This window comes from Camelus dromedarius, chromosome 9 (assembly GCF_036321535.1).
Source record: "Camelus dromedarius isolate mCamDro1 chromosome 9, mCamDro1.pat, whole genome shotgun sequence".
NCBI lineage: Eukaryota > Metazoa > Chordata > Mammalia > Artiodactyla > Camelidae > Camelus > Camelus dromedarius.
In genome coordinates, this window is record NC_087444.1 from 69581539 (window position 1) to 69597320 (window position 15782).

The 15782-nt window shown below is 45.5% G+C and overlaps 1 protein-coding gene across 6 annotated transcripts in view; it reads left to right on the plus strand.

Moving 5' to 3' along the window:
• Window positions 1-15782, plus strand: part of HNRNPUL1 (heterogeneous nuclear ribonucleoprotein U like 1) — a 32912-nt gene that overhangs the window by 12188 nt on the left and 4942 nt on the right. For all 6 annotated transcript variants that reach the window (XM_031458751.2, XM_031458754.2, XM_031458748.2 and 3 more), the window contains exons 6-11: window positions 902-1001; window positions 2846-2958; window positions 7380-7646; window positions 9008-9130; window positions 9223-9351; window positions 15229-15397. In XM_031458751.2, coding sequence (XP_031314611.1) covers window positions 902-1001; window positions 2846-2958; window positions 7380-7646; window positions 9008-9130; window positions 9223-9351; window positions 15229-15397 — 901 coding nt within the window. The remainder of the gene's footprint in view (window positions 1-901; window positions 1002-2845; window positions 2959-7379; window positions 7647-9007; window positions 9131-9222; window positions 9352-15228; window positions 15398-15782) is intronic.

The following is a 15782-nucleotide window of genomic DNA, read 5'->3' on the forward strand; positions in this document are numbered from 1 at the left end:
TTAATCCTCACAGTATCATCATGAAATAGATACTGTTATCCCCATTTTTTAGAGGTGAAAGTTGAGACCAAGGGTTATCATATTTGATTGGCTAAGACCATTAATTCTAAGTTGCACATTGTTTTGTGTGCTACTCATAAAGAAATGCTGCCAGTTAAACTGCCACAGTGCTTTCTTATCACATCAATTGTAAGATATATCCGGATTTGGGGGATGTTAAAATGTGAAAAATGTACATCCAGAAGTCAGTGAAATAGGGTAACTTTCCAAAAGCCACAAACAAGTACAGATAAATAGGCAGTCTAACCTCTAACTTAATTAGAGGTTAAGTCAGAAGGCGCTTTTTATTCTTTCTGCTTCTTTTACTTAGTACTATATCTTGGACATTTTTCTATACCAGTATATCCCCTGCCTCATTTTTAACTGCTGTGTCATATTCTGTGGCTTGGATGTGCCATAATGTGACCAGTGCCTTATTGATGGTTCTTTCTTCCCTTCCTTTCTTTCTGTCGTATAAACAATGCCACACTGAGTATTTTTGTGTGTAGTTACAGGATAAACTGGAAGTTGAATTGCTTGGTTATAGAGCATGTGCCCTCCAAAGACGTTGTACCAATTTATATTTCTACAACAGGTGTTCAGTCCCTGTTTCCCTTGCAGCAAGTGTTAAAACTAAAAAAAACTGTGTTTTGAAATACCTGTCTCTGGCCCTGCACTCTCCAGAGCCTTTTGGAAGCCCTGGTTTCAGTATAACAGGCTCTTCAGAGCAGCTTAAATACCTTTTCCTCAGCAACAAAAAACATTCCTGTTTTTTGCGGTCTGTGCACTTCCCTCCTGTATTGCCTTGTAACCCACCAGCCTCCAGAGAATAATTCTGGGCCCTCTTGTTCTCTGTCCCCAGATCAATGAGGAAATCTCTGTGAAGCACCTCCCTTCTACGGAGCCAGACCCACACGTTGTCCGTATCGGTTGGTCCCTGGACTCCTGCAGCACGCAGCTAGGTAAGGGGAGATCAGTCAGGCAATCCAGAAGAGTAGAGCAAGTGGCTCTGTCCCTGGATTCTCACGCTTCCTAAGCTTCTCTTCCCAGCGTTGGACCTGGAACGGAACTACCTAGGGTGGAACAGACACAAGAATTAGGTATATGCCACTGCCCAACTTCAGGCATACAAGTTTCGACTGGAAGATCACAGTCATATGACAACTTTTCTACCGAAAATTTATCCTTAATCTTTAAGAAGACGGTCCAAAGGTCTCTTTAGAAAACTGTTCCCTTTAAAAAAAAAAAAAAAGGATCAGTTGTCCCCTGTTCTCAAACTATGCTGAATGTAGTAAGTTCCTCAAGCCCCATTAAGTTCTGCTGAGATTTTTTGTCCCGAGCCTAACCCTGAGTAAAAGAGAAATCAGAGATCAGTGGGGCCAGGGCTGGTTGACAGAGAGAGGCAGCGGCTGCCAATTGGGAGGTTTTGAATTTTCATAGGACCCCAGGCCTCAATGATGTTCTGACCCCAAGTGACTGATTTCAGTGACCAATACTGAGACCTCCTTCCTTGGTCATATATACATTCTGATTATGAAAATAACGTGAGCTCCTTGTAAAAATTCAGGCCATTATAGAGGGTAAAAATGGAAATGCCCCTAGACTGTGAGATGATAACCAGTGTTAACATTTTCACGTGTGGTCTTCTGAAAAGCTCCTGTGTCCTTTGCGTATCTTAAATGGGGTATATTATGCGTACTATTCTGTTTGTTGCCTGATTGCTCTTTCCTACTTAGTATATGATGTATATATAAATTTTTTTTAAGTTGAGAGTTAGGTTTTATTCGGTGGACATTTCTGAGAACTTCTGATGGATATATTTTTGTAAATAAGTATAGCTCTTTTGACCACTGCATAATTTTTCATTTTATAGTTGTATCACTTATTTATAAATGCTTTGTAGATCATTTAAGTTGATTGCAGGTTTTTGCTATTAAACACTTGAGCTGTCCTTGTGTGTAATTAATCTGACTGGTCCTTAAAAGTAGAAATGCTAGGTCCAAAGGAGTGTACAGTTTTCATTGTGATGTGCATTAGCACTTTTTAATTTAGGATTCATATGCCACCTTTTATTTTTGTTTCAGTTTTGAGATGTAAGTGAAGGGTAGTTGATACAGATAAAGATACAAAGCCCAGAACAGTCACGCAGATGTCCAGGGTCACACAGCTGGTTCATACAGGAACTGGGCCTGGAATTCATGCTTGTTGGCTCCTGGTTTTCTGGCAGAATGCTCCTTGGGTTCCTAGCCTAGGATTTGTCTATAACCCAGATGTCAGCCAGGGCCCTTGGGATCAGATTCACATTGCTTCAGCCCCTGGTTCTGTAGCCTAAGGAAATCCAGTACCTTTCCTAGGGCTTAGACCTCATTGTCTGCAGGAGAGAAGTGCAGCCCCTTCACTACTTTATGACCAAAACTCACTGGCACCAAAAATTGACACCATTAGTAGACTTGACTGAATATTGAGTGTCACAGGGAAGGGTTGCATCTCAGCATACAGCCTTCCTCTATCCCAGCTCCTCTCTTCCCTCTTCCCTGTCTTTCCAAATTCTCCCCTTCTATGCAAAGCAGTTCAGTTCAGCTCCTACGCCCAGATTTAACAAACTAAACCCATCAAGACCTCAGAAGTTCTGCATAATGAAGTGCTTCCTTTCTACGGAACCTCCTTACCTTTCCCCCCAAAAAGCATCTGATTAGTAACACTAGTAAAGAAAGTGATTTTTTTTTTCTTAAAAAGTATGTGACAGCCATAAAGGCTGTTGTGACCATCGCAGGTTTAACCTGCCTTTGCCTATTTCTTCCGTCAGGCGAAGAGCCTTTCTCCTATGGCTATGGAGGCACTGGGAAGAAGTCCACCAATAGCCGGTTTGAAAACTACGGAGACAAGTTTGCAGAGAATGATGTGATTGGCTGCTTTGCGGTGAGTGCTGGCAGCCTGTGGGAGTTGGCAGAACCAAATGTTGGTCCTATCAGTTCAACCTGCAGACTTCTTTCTCATAATACCTCTGTCCATCGTCTGTCCCATGTCCAGCCACTCTCACCATACCTCTTTGTGTCTCTGACAGACTGGAATGTTTTCAGTCATTTTGTGCAAAATTCTGCCATTCTTCCCCTTCAGGTCTTTTGTGCAAAGCTGTCAGATGGCACCCTGAAGATGTTTGGGGCATCAAGTGTGCACAACCTTCCTCCATTCCTAGATAAGAGAGACGTTTTCTAAACAAACCCAGGAATTTCTTATTTTTCTTTGCTATGGAATAGACTTTCTGCTCTTGAAGGCAGTGATGTTGACTCTTGCCTCACTTTGGCATCATCTCTTCCCAAAACTTCTCCCTTCCTTCATTTCACATTGGTTAAGTCAGGCTTCCTGCGTTGCCTTTTAAAAGGGCAGGGGAGGATGTAAAACAGAAAAAGATAGAGGGTACCTGACCTGCTGCTGCACTTCAGTCCCCAAGAGCAGTGACCAGCACTCACAGTGCTGTGGAGTGTGGCTGTCAGCTTTGGACCAGATTCCCTAGACCCGGACCCAGTCCCTGCTCTTCCACTCACAGTCCTGGACAACTTACCCTCCCTGCATTTCAGTTCCTTCCAGATGAGAATCTTTGCATCTCTCTGAGAATTTCATGTAGGTCACTAAGTTAACCCAGTAGAAGCACTTACAACAATGTCTGGCACATACCAAGTGCTCAGTAAGTACAACTTAACGCCGATATCACTAGGAGTTGTAGATGTTTGTAAAATGTGCCATGAAGCCCCAAAAAGGAGTTACTTAGATGGATCCTTCCTCTTGGTCTTCTTCTCTCTTCCTCATATTTGTACACATGTTCTCTGTTTTTCACCCCGTTTCCTTTTACCTCTTATGTTGAAATAATTTCAAACTTAAAAGCCATAAGAATTCTCACAGAGCCTTGTCCAAATTATAAGATTTGCTTTACCATTTTCTCAAATGTATATTGATTTTTATCTGACCTGTTTGAGTACATTGCCCACATCGTGTCTTCGTTCCTTAATACTTTGGCATGCATCTCTTAAGGATAAACCTCAGTACAGTTATCACATTTACCATTGGGTAATTCTGTTACCTGCTCCATAGTCCACATTTAAATTTTGTCAGCTGTCCCAACCATGTCCTTTAGAGCAGTTTGGTTTCTGGTTCAGGATCCAATCCAGCATCACATATCACATCCTCTTGTCATGTGTTTTTAGTCTGAAACTGTTTCTCAGTCTTCCTTTGTCTTTCACAACCTCATTATCTTTTTAATAAAAAGCATGTTTTCTTGAACAAAAATTAAGCATGTTTATATTCTGCACACTGTTCTAAACTTGATTTTCTTTTCCACTTAACAGTAAACCTCGGCTCTTTCCCTGTCCGCACAGATAATATAGATCCAGTTCAGTTTAAAGCATTGTTGAATAATTAATAAATTCCCATGGTTTCCAAAAATACCAAGAAATACAGAAAGCTATGCAGTGTCTTCTTCAGATCTGTCCCCTCCACCCATGGTTCACATATATCCTCCCCTACATGTGAACCTCTTGGTACTCAGGATTTCTTTATCAAAATACAAGAAAGATGATTGTTATTTTTCTTCTTTTACACAGAAGGCAGCATATTACATATATGTCATTTGCATCTTTTTTTTGCTTAAATATATATCTTAGAGATTTTAAAAAATATCACTACCTAGAGGACTTTGTTCTTTTATATAGTCTGTAGTCATTGTGTGGATCTGCCATATTTATATAGTCAGTCCTATATTATTAATGTATTAATGGACATTTGACTAATTTCTCACCTTTTTATTTAGTGGTTGCCTAATATTCTGATGCAGGTGTCAGTTTCCCCTGGTGTAATTTAGCCAGTCTTCTGTAGGTGGACCTGAAAGTCATCTGCTGGAAAAATCAATGCTATGATGACGGCTTATCTTTTCCCCACTTGCCAGAGTATCTTGGAGAGTCTTTTGGGTCCCCACACATGGATCCCTTGTGTGATTTAGTTTCTCCTACTTCCCCATTGGAGCACATTTAGCAGTGCTGGAGTGAGCAATTTTCACATAATTTTTGCATTCTTGTGGGAATATAGGTGTAGTGTTTACTCCTGAAAGCATAACATCTGAGTCAAAGGTGTATTGTTAATTTTTGACAGCTATTGTCAGACTGCACTTCAGAGAGGTAGTAGCAATAAAATGTGTTGTCAGTGTGTGACAGTGTTCCCCAGACTCTGCCCCACCCAAACGTGAGGTTATGTGAATGTGTGGCATTTTGGAACTCCAGGCCTTGAGTCTTGCTTCAGCCAATTCACCTCTACTTCTATTTTTGAGATTCCATGTGCAATTTCCTTTGTTTAAAGGATGCCATTAACTTTAAAAGGCTCAGAGTGAGGGGTTGCAGGAGATGTAAAAATCAGTGACCTGAAGGAACCAGTAGGGAGAACATTTGTGTCAGGTCTTGACTTCTCAATATTTACGAAACAGAAAGGACAAAACAGCCTTCCAGGTAGGGAAAACAGTATAACCCATTTCAGTAAACGTAAGGAGTGAAATATTTGGAGCCCCGGGGAGAACACAAAGAGATATGAGAAGTGAGGCTACACAAATGGTGCGCTCTGAATGATGCTAGGCACCACTGGAGTGTATGGCACCTGGAGGATTTTAGCAGAAGTGACACAACAACACTTACTTCTTCAACAGATGGCCCTGTCAGTGGTGGATTTGTCAGTTGAGGGTACTGATTTATGTACAACATGGTAAGTTCCTGTAGTGAAGCTGATGGCCAAAAGGAAAGTTAAACCTTGATGATGTTCATTTCCATGTTAGAGGAAAGGTGACCTGGGCCACTCTTCCTCGGGTAAGAAGACAGGGCAGGGACCGTGCTGCAGGAATCAAGAAAGGATTCAGTCCACAGATGTCTGCATGCCTCCCCTGCATGGTCTCAATTCGTGGGCGCTTACAGAGGAACAGATAGAAAGGACTGTGTAGAGCTGTACCATGTGAGCACTGAAGAGGGTGGTGAGGAAGCTCCTTTAGGGAAGGGGCTTTCACAGCTTCTCAAAGGGCGAGTCCCGAGCTGGTCTCCCTATGAAGAGGGAAGGAATACCACATCTTGTACTTTTTCTATCAGGAACCCAACCTTTGCTTCTATTTGTTGTCTGATCCCAAGTTTTGAGTCTCCTTTAACTGTAAACCTTCACCCTGCAGCCAGAGTGATCTTTCTAAAACACAGTTTTGACCAGGCCACTCTCCAGTTTGAAACAAGTCAGGGGCTCTGCTCTGTTGCCGTCAGCACGAATCCAAATCCCTGAGGTGACAGAGAGCCCCTCACACATTGAGGGCAGGGGCCATGCCTCCTACCTTTACTTCAGCCGAGCACAGTACCTGGCATCTTGGAGTGAGAGTGCCCATTCACTGTGTGCTCACAGTGTAGTAAATACACTAACCTGTTTAATCCTCAGAACAGCTCTATGCTGTGTAAATTCTTATCATGGTCCCTCTTTTTGATAAGGAAACTGAATAGGAAGTAAATGGTAGCACTGAAGCAGTCTAACTTCTAAAACAATCTTAACCACTAAACTTCAGCTGCTCAGTAAAGACTCAATAAATTGTTGTGTTAGTAACTATGGTCCCTGCCTGGCTCTCCAGCTGTACCTGAAATTACTCCCCCCACCCCATTCTTTATGCTTCGGCCAGTCTCACCCTATGTTGCCTCACTGCCAGATCTGTACAAAAACAATACTTCTATTTAGAACTCTCTCTTCCCGCACCAAACCTGGCTCATTTCCATTTATTGTTCAGTACTTGGCTTATGGGTTCCTCCTCAGATAATCTTGCTCCTGTGAGGTGCTCTTACTGAATTAGGACAGTGTCCTTGGTCCAATTCCCTACTAGGCCCTGAGCTCTGTCAGGCCCAGATCACTGTAGACATACACACCAGGAAGAACAGGAACTGGGAACACGTCTTGAATGCATAAATGAATGCATTTGTACGAGCTGAACTTGACTTCAAAGGCCCTGCTTTGGCTTTCTTTCCATCTGTTAATCTTGCTGGGATTGGGGGAAGACAGGATTGCTTTTGTCTTCCTCTCAATCTCAGACTAGGCACAAGACTGAAATACTTGGAGCTTCCTAAAATTATACACTTCACATTGGCCAGCTTTTGGGTCTTGGGCAAGCTTTGGGCTACACATTTTCTGAGCTGTTCCCTGGTGCTGCCCAACGTATCTGTATGCTGGGGAGGGATACACTTAAATCTGGAAAGCTGGCTCTGTTTTTACTCCCTACATCTACTCTCTGACTTGTGCCTTAAGCTGAGCATTAGTAGTTACCTTCCTTTGGCTTTTTCTCCTAGGACTTTGAATGTGGAAATGACGTGGAACTTTCCTTCACCAAAAATGGGAAGTGGATGGGCATTGCTTTCCGAATCCAGAAGGAAGCCTTGGGGGGTCAGGCCCTCTACCCTCATGTCCTGGTGAAGAATTGTGCAGTGGAGTTCAATTTTGGGCAGAGGGCGGAGCCCTACTGTTCTGTCCTCCCAGGCTTCACCTTCATCCAGCACCTTCCCCTGAGCGAGCGAATCCGGGGCACCGTTGGACCAAAGAGCAAGGCAGAGTGTGAGGTGAGTGGGCCTGGAAGCCTGAATTGGTGGCCTCCTCTCCAGAACCATGTTGCTGCCAAGACCGAGGGGAGACATTGGGCAGCCAGGTGTGGTGAAAACAGCACAGCCTTGCTGCCTGGGTAACCTTTGGGGGGAAGGGCCTCTTCCCGGCTCCTCCGTGCTGGACTTGGAGTTGAAAGCTGCTGTGAGAGTGAGGTGAGAGTTGTGGGTGTGTGGCTTACGCCAAAGAGGGAGGGGCTAAGGTAAGAGACCTAAATCTTGGAAAGATTCCAAAAGGAAGTTGCCACATTGCTCCTTGGGTGAGGTCAGAATCTTGGAAAAGGAGGCTTTCCTTCCAGCAGAAAAGGGTGCAAAGGCACTTCCTGGTGGGCGAGTTCTTGGAGGAGATGTGCAGCTCCACACTCCCAGCCAGGGCTGTCTGAGAACAAGAATGGCAGCGGGGCGTGGAACTGATTTGGCTGCAGAAGCTGTACTAGTGGTCTTTGTTCTGAAATATTTTTTCTGATACATGAATGATTTTGTGTTTATTCTAGAAAATTAAGAAATATAAAGAAATGAAAGTTTCCCATAATTTCATCATCCACAAAGAAGTTTCCTTTGAAAGTTTTGGAGTTTGTTTGCTGTGCTAGGTGCTTGTTATACACACACACATTTGTAATTGAGATCTCATGATACAAGCGTTTTGATATCCTGCCCTTTTCACTTAATGTTATTTTATGAGAGCACCGTTTTATTTTGTTTGGAGTTTTTTGGTGGGGGGAGGTAATTAGGTTTATTTATTTATGTATGTATTTAATGGAGGTGCTGGGGATTGAACCCAGGACTTCGTGCATGCTAAGCATGTATTCTAACCACTGAACTATACCCACCCACCCCACCTCCCAACACCTTTTTTAAAACTCATTCTTAGTAGCCTCACATACCATTTTCCTATTGTTGGCATTTAGGTTGCATCCAGTGTTTGCCAAGTTCTAAACATAATGATTAAATACGACATATGTCCTTGTGTGTATAGTCGTCCTCATCTGAGACTCCGGGAAGGTTCTACCACTCCTTGTGCCTATTCCCTGGACCCTTCCCTGTCAGAGGCCACTGAATCTTGTCTGAACAAAAATGTAAATACTCATAATAACAGCACTTGATTGTGTGCTCATTTCATGCCAGGCCCTCTGCTGAGAGTCTGACAACCCTCATCTCTGAATTCCAACAGCAGTGCTTTGAGGTAGATGCTTTTTACTTCCCAGAGGTGACCTGAGGTTTAGAGTCACCCTCACGGTCACAGGCAAGTCAGAGTGGTGCCAGGCTGCCATGCTTCACGCTGTTCTTGCTTCAAAGTGTCCCTCCTGGTCCTGTTCTTATAGATTCTGATGATGGTGGGCCTGCCCGCTGCTGGTAAAACCACGTGGGCCATCAAACATGCAGCCTCCAACCCTTCCAAGAAGTACAACATCCTGGGTACCAATGCCATCATGGATAAGATGCGGGTAAGTACGCCCCTGGTCTTTATTTACCTCCCATTCCCTGAGTACTGCTCAGCAAACAGCACTACCTACCCCTCACCACCCTCTGCCCACAGGTGATGGGCCTGCGCCGGCAGCGGAACTATGCTGGCCGCTGGGATGTCCTGATCCAGCAGGCCACCCAGTGCCTCAACCGCCTCATCCAGATCGCTGCCCGCAAGAAACGCAACTATATCCTAGATCAGGTACTTACTGGTGACCATCATGCCCCAGGAGAGGAGAGGGTACCCGGGGAATCCCCCTCTGTCCTTGTATTTTTTCCCCCATAATGCTCTTGGACTGCAGTGCTGGTCAGAGGTCAGCCACATGTGATGGCGCAGTTCCAGATGCTTAACACAGCTCTGTGAGTCCAGTCTGTGAGGGGGGTCTGGGGCAGTGATCCAGGTGTAGCTCAGGCCCTGAGCAGTGCAGAAGAACATCATCAGGTGAGAGCAATTTAGTGAAATGGAATGATACGGATTTCTGAGCTGAACAGACCTCGGCTTGAATCCCAGCTCTGCCACTTCTAGCTGCATGCCTGTGGGCAGCTAGCTGGCTTCATCCTCTGACTCTAAGCCTCCTAGTCCTTAAAATGGCAATCAAAATAGTACCCAAAATGTTACTTATTAACATGGGGACAGGCACATAGAAGCTAGAGTTTGTTGTTAGTTATTCTACAGAATAGGTGTGTCTCAGCTTCTCTGAGCATGTTTTTATGACTGTCAGGTACATGTGTAAGTCATGTATTTTCTACCACATTTCAATTAAAAGCAGGGTTCTTAACATCAGGCAATTTGGGAACCTTCAAAATTAAACACAGAATTTTGTATGCAGATGCAGGTATGTCCTTTTTTTAGCTAGAAAATTTTGAGTTAGGGGAGGAAGATTGCCCGTGGCTTTCAGCAGTCTCAAAAATATGGGTGACCCGAACATGGTTAAAAATCCCTATCTCAGAGTAATGTTTTCCTCATATTTACCACCTGTGAGATATCCTTGACATTTGTCCTGAAGGGTTTTTCAAGTGGTAAATTCTAAATTTAGGGATGTGCAAACAAGTCTCTGTTCCCCTCAGCCTTGGATTTGTGCTTTCTTAAAAACCTGTTTGGGGGAGAGTGTGGCTCAGCGGTAGAGCACATGCCTAGCGTGCATGAGGTCCTGAATTCAGTCCCCAGTACCTCCATTAAAAATAAATAGATAAGCCTAATTACCTCTCCCCAGAAAACAAAAACAAAAAAACCTGTGAGTGTGCAAATACATAAACTAAGCAGCACACCCAACGTGGCAGCCTTACTGGGTTTGCTTTCCATACATGTAACCCTGAGTACTTGGTTACCATGAGTTCAAAGGGCTTTTGAGCTGGTGACGATAGTTGGCTGACCAGAAAGGTGGTTAGAAACTTCAGGGGATCAAGGTGTTTTGCTTAGATGTGAGCAGCTTATACAAAACATTTAAACAGGAGCTTCTGGATTGGTAAACAAGTGGAGATTTGGGAAAGGTGGTGCACTCAGCATGGGAGCTCCCTGCCCCTTCCCATTTTCCTTGCCTTTTGCATCTGTTCCATCTGGCTATTCCTGCATTATATCTTTTTATAATATACCACCATTTACAGTTGAAAAATGATGCCTCAATAGCCAACATTTGAAAGGAGCACATAGTAAGAACTTACTTTTAAAAAGAAAAAGGGCTACTGGCTGGTAATAGTTCATCATGATAGACAAATTAGATGATCTCACCGAATAGTTAGGTATTGAGAGTGAAAATCTGGTTTGCTGATGAAAACTAGAAATGAAAACTGAAAGTTGGCAAAGGCTGTGCAACACCACTGGCACTCTTCTGTGACGGGGGAGATGTGAGATTTACTCTGCTTTTCAGGAAGGTAGACATGAAAAGGTGTACTTTATCCGGTGACCAGTGCTGCAAACCATGGAACTGAGCCTGAAGACTCATGTTTGTGAATAAGACGGGACATGATTCCATAATACTAAATTTTGATAAAAACAAAGTAATTGGGCTAATGTCTAGAATATAGTTACAGTGGGGGAAACGTTGAGCACAGGATAGTCCAAGAGCCATCCAGGGGTACTGCCCCAGCTCAGCCCCATAAGTAATGCATACAGACAGCTTCTTCCCCTTGGAAGACTTTGTCTTTTGTTTGTTTGTTAACCCTGGCCTCAACTTTGCCCCATTTTTCTTGTCAAGGCATTTTGGAATTTTCGCCCCAAAGGGACTCAGTGTCCTGAAAGGTCGAGCAGTGGTGTTTTAATACCCTGAGAATCCCTTTTTTGGATACCCCAGCAAGTATTCCCTGCTTGTCTTTTTCTTAGTTTGCTGGTTAAATCATCTATGAAACCCATTTCAGATACGTGGTCCAGTAAAAAAGGTTTATAGTCCAAGGAGTAGATCATCTTAACATATCTGTCCATCATTTCTCTGGAGGTCAGGCCCCCAGCACCTCAACCAGGCATAGAAAAGCTGACACTGTAAATATTCACTGTTGGCCCTCTTGGCTTGTGCTGGCTTGCTCAGGGACAGCGTCCTGGGCTGTCCCAGGTGAACTTGTGGTCTTCAGGGCTCCTGATGGAGGAGCATGCAGGTCAGGCCAAGTGCTCTAAGCCAACAGCGAGGCAAAAGAACCTAAACTCTGAAGGTGGAAGAGGACGGTTCTCTGGTTAACCACAGATGGGGGCCTGAAACTAGAGGTTATTGAGGCCTAGGAAGAGGTCTAAAGCCACTGGTTTTGACCTGTTTTGGCTTACACCCCAAAAGTGTGATCCAGAAAACCCTCGGTGGATGTGTAGAAGATTCAGACCAAGCCCCAGGCCAGATCCTGGCATTTCCCACCCCACCAGCCTTGGCAGTGAGGGCCAAGTTGATGCAGAGCTGTCTCCTGAGTTAGATGGAACTTCCCAGAGCAGAGACTGGTACTACAGGCAAAGTCCCTGCAGTCCCTGGATCTCAGACCAGAGCTGTTTTTCCCAAGTGCTCTGACCTCCCTGCATTTGGCTCTTCTGGGTCTCCTATGACATAGTTAGACCTCAGAACTGCCATCCTCAAGAGGGAAGGAGAATGTGCCTGCAGAAGCCAGGCTACCCTGAGTGAGCCAGGATTCTGCCTTTGTCTGGCCAGGACCCCAGCCCTTACCCTAGGATGTGTCTCACTGGGCACAAGCTTTCATGTGTGTTGGACCTTTTAAGTACATTCCATGATGGACCAGAGTATTCTCTTCAGATCTTCTGGGTATTAGAGCTGTGGAACACTCAAAGAGAATAAGAAAGAAGGCCATATTGCTTCAAGTGGCTCTTTGGGGTCCTCTGTTGCCCATGGAAAACCTCTGGAATGAGATGCTGGCTGGCCTTTCCCTAGCATATCAAGGTGCCTTGAGCCTGGGTGCAGAGCAGGAGCTGGCCCTGTGTGAGGCAGCAAAGTTGCCCTCCTGGAAGCTTCTGAGAAGGCCTCTGCAGGGCCACATTTGAGGGCCAAAACCACCCCTAGAGCTGAGGTCTGCAGGCTAGGCATTCTCTTAGGATTGCAACAGCCCACAGCCAGGCCAGGCAGTGATCAGAGGCAGGGCTGGATGAGACAGCATTGCTAACCTCGCCTTAACCCTCAGAATGTACAGTTGTGGTTCTGCTTTGCATCCCTGTTGGCAGGTGCCATGCCTTTGCCTGAAACAGAAACCCAGGGCTACAGTGGAGGCCCAAAAGTAAATTACCTCTTGTTGACAAGCATTGGAGAAGATGTTTCTTTCCTCCACCCTCCCCAGAGCCTCAGCCCATTCCTTTGTTGACACTGGCCAATTCTCTCCCCGCACACGTGGTTTGTTCCACTGGGTTTAGCTCACTCAGCCCAGAGTGAACTCTTGTCACCAGCTTTAAGGTTGCTCCTCTGGGATCCTGGCAGGTTTTTCCTACTGCCAGTCTGACCCTGTTGAATTGCAGACAGGGGACAAGTGAGAATGGACAGGGGACAGTGGGACTCTTACAGAACTCAGGCTGTGAGCAGCCTGCTCTGTTCCTCACTTCCCCAGACTGTCACACACCAAAACTACCCCATGTAGCTGCTCTGAGAAACCCAATTCCTATCAACTATATTTCAGTTTAAAAAATAAGATGTTGTAAAATAAATACATAAAATAAAACTAGCCCAGGCTTCCTACCCAAAAAACTCCAAAACTCAATTCCTGCCCTTTGGCCCACATCACAGGGGAATGGGAGTAGCCTGGAGGCCAGGGAACACAGACAGCCCCAGACCTCCTTAGAGTCAGCATCTTCAAGCAGGGTGGGACTGGAAGAAGCAGGAGCTACGCAGAGGGAGCCCACACAGCTGGAAAAGCTGACCTAGCTGTTGTGCTGGTCTCCTAGCAACAGCCACCAGCAGCCCCCAGTGACCACAGCAGTGTTGGGCCAGCCCAGGGGCTCTGACCTCACTGTTTGCTGTGGCAACAGCCACTGACAGCTAACTCCCTTCCTCCAGGAAAGCCAAGTATTTGCATTTCTGCTGTCGTGGCTTAGGTGCCCTTCTTCCCTTCCTGAAGCCAAGGAGTGAGGGAAAGGAGGTGCAGTCTTAAAAACTGTCACCAAGAGGATTCTCAGCACCTTAGTTCCAAAGTGTCTGAGGAGCCATCCCTTCAACTTTGAGTCTAGCCACTTCCCAGGACAGGGGCCAGCAGTTTATGAGTTCAGGCTGCTCTGCCCCCATTCCTCCCATTATGAAGCTGCAGGGACTAGCCCCCTGGGCAGTGTTGCTTTTCTTCTTTGTCCCCTCATCAGTACATTGACAGGACAGGTCTGCCCCCAGAGAAAACCTCCAGGAGGTGTTTATCCATGTCCTCAGGATTCAAAGGAATCAAAATAGGATCACATCTTATGGGCAAGCAAAGAGTGGGATGGGTTGTCCACAGAATGGCTGGGGCCACATCCACCCACTCTGGCTTTTGTGCCAGGAAAAAAAAACTCATTTTCTAGCTGGAGGTAGCCAAATTCTATCTTCCTATGGCCAGATGCCACTTGCTATGGTTTTAGGAATGGAGTCTAAGAAGATCAGGGGGGAGAGGGCTTAACTTTTCCTTTGTAACCTGATGTGCTTTTTAACCACTTGTGGCTCAAGACCTCTCCTTGGGCCAGTGCTCTAGGCACAGTTTACAGCATGTGTATGCCCACCGCACACCCTCATTGCCCCCTGCCCCCTTAACAAAGTTGGGACATTTTCCCTGGGGAACAGGGAAGAGCATCTTCGCCTGCTGTGTGTGTCAGGGCCTCTAGGTCTGGTTGGTATAGAGAATAGCTACACCCTCAGCCCAGATCTCCCAGCAGGCTGCACTGGGGTCCCTGGCCTCTGGCCGACCCACAGTCCAGCTTCCTGTTCCTTGTGTCTTGGAAGACGCTCTCTTGTGCCTCATCTTTTCCTCAAATGTAACTTTCCTTGGTCCTTTCCATTGGGAAGCCTTTCCTAAGACAGTGTCAGTTCTGTTGGCTATATTTTCAGACTTCTTTCCCGCCAGATTTTTTGTTTTCTTTTAAACGGAGGTACTGGGGATTGAACCCACCTTATGCATGCTAAGCACGCATTCTACCACTGAGCCATACGTTCTCCCCTTAAAATGGAACATGTAGTCTTTTGGGGGGTGGGGGAAGGGAGAGGTATTAGGTTTATTTATTTATTTATTCCTTGTTGGAGGTACTGGGAGGTACCCAGGACGTCGTGCGTGCTAAGCAGGCACTCTACTACTGAGCTGTACCCTCCCCCCACCAGACATTTTTACATCTCCAGGTCCTCACCAGAGCCAGGAGGAAGGTGATATGATCCCTGCCTCTCAGATGGAAAAATCTGAGACTTAGACAAGTAGTAGCAATGCCCAGCCATTTGGAATCCCTTGTCCTGTGACTGTCAGCAGCCGCTTTCCCAAGTCAGTTCATTTTGTGAGGGTGGACTCAAGAATCTTAAAAGTGAAGAAGAGCAGTTTCCTGAGCTTCCCTGCTTAGGAGAACTAGTATCCTTTTCTCAGTCCCTGTCCTACATAACATCCCACAGAGGAAAAAAACCAACTGATACCATTTCTTGCCTCTTCTGTTACCTACTCCTAGACAAATGTTTATGGGTCAGCCCAGAGACGAAAAATGAGACCATTTGAAGGCTTCCAGCGCAAAGCTATTGTAATTTGTCCCACTGATGAGGACCTAAAAGACCGAACAATAAAGCGAACTGATGAAGAAGGAAAGGATGTCCCAGATCACGCGGTCTTAGAAATGAAAGGTAGGAGATGAATGATTCCCAGAGGGACATCGCAACAGGGTCCTTAAGGGAAAAGGTACCTTACACGGTTTTCCCTCTCCAGCCCCTTAATTTTTTTGATCTTGTTCTTTCTTTCTTTGCTTCTGCTTTGTCCCTTCCGAACTGTCTTGTACAGCTGTAAATGGAAAAGCTTCCTGAATCTCTTCTGTGGCAGGATTTTCAGACTAGATGGGCCTAGGGCCAGGGGAGGGAGATGTGTGGGAGCACGTGCTGAGAGACGGGCACAGGCATCTGCCTCTGGCACCCACTGGGTGGGCTGACTGAGGAAACCTCAGTTTGCGCCTCGGTTAAAACAAGAATGGTGACTGAACCCGTCTGGCCTGCTCCCTGCATTATAAAACATTGG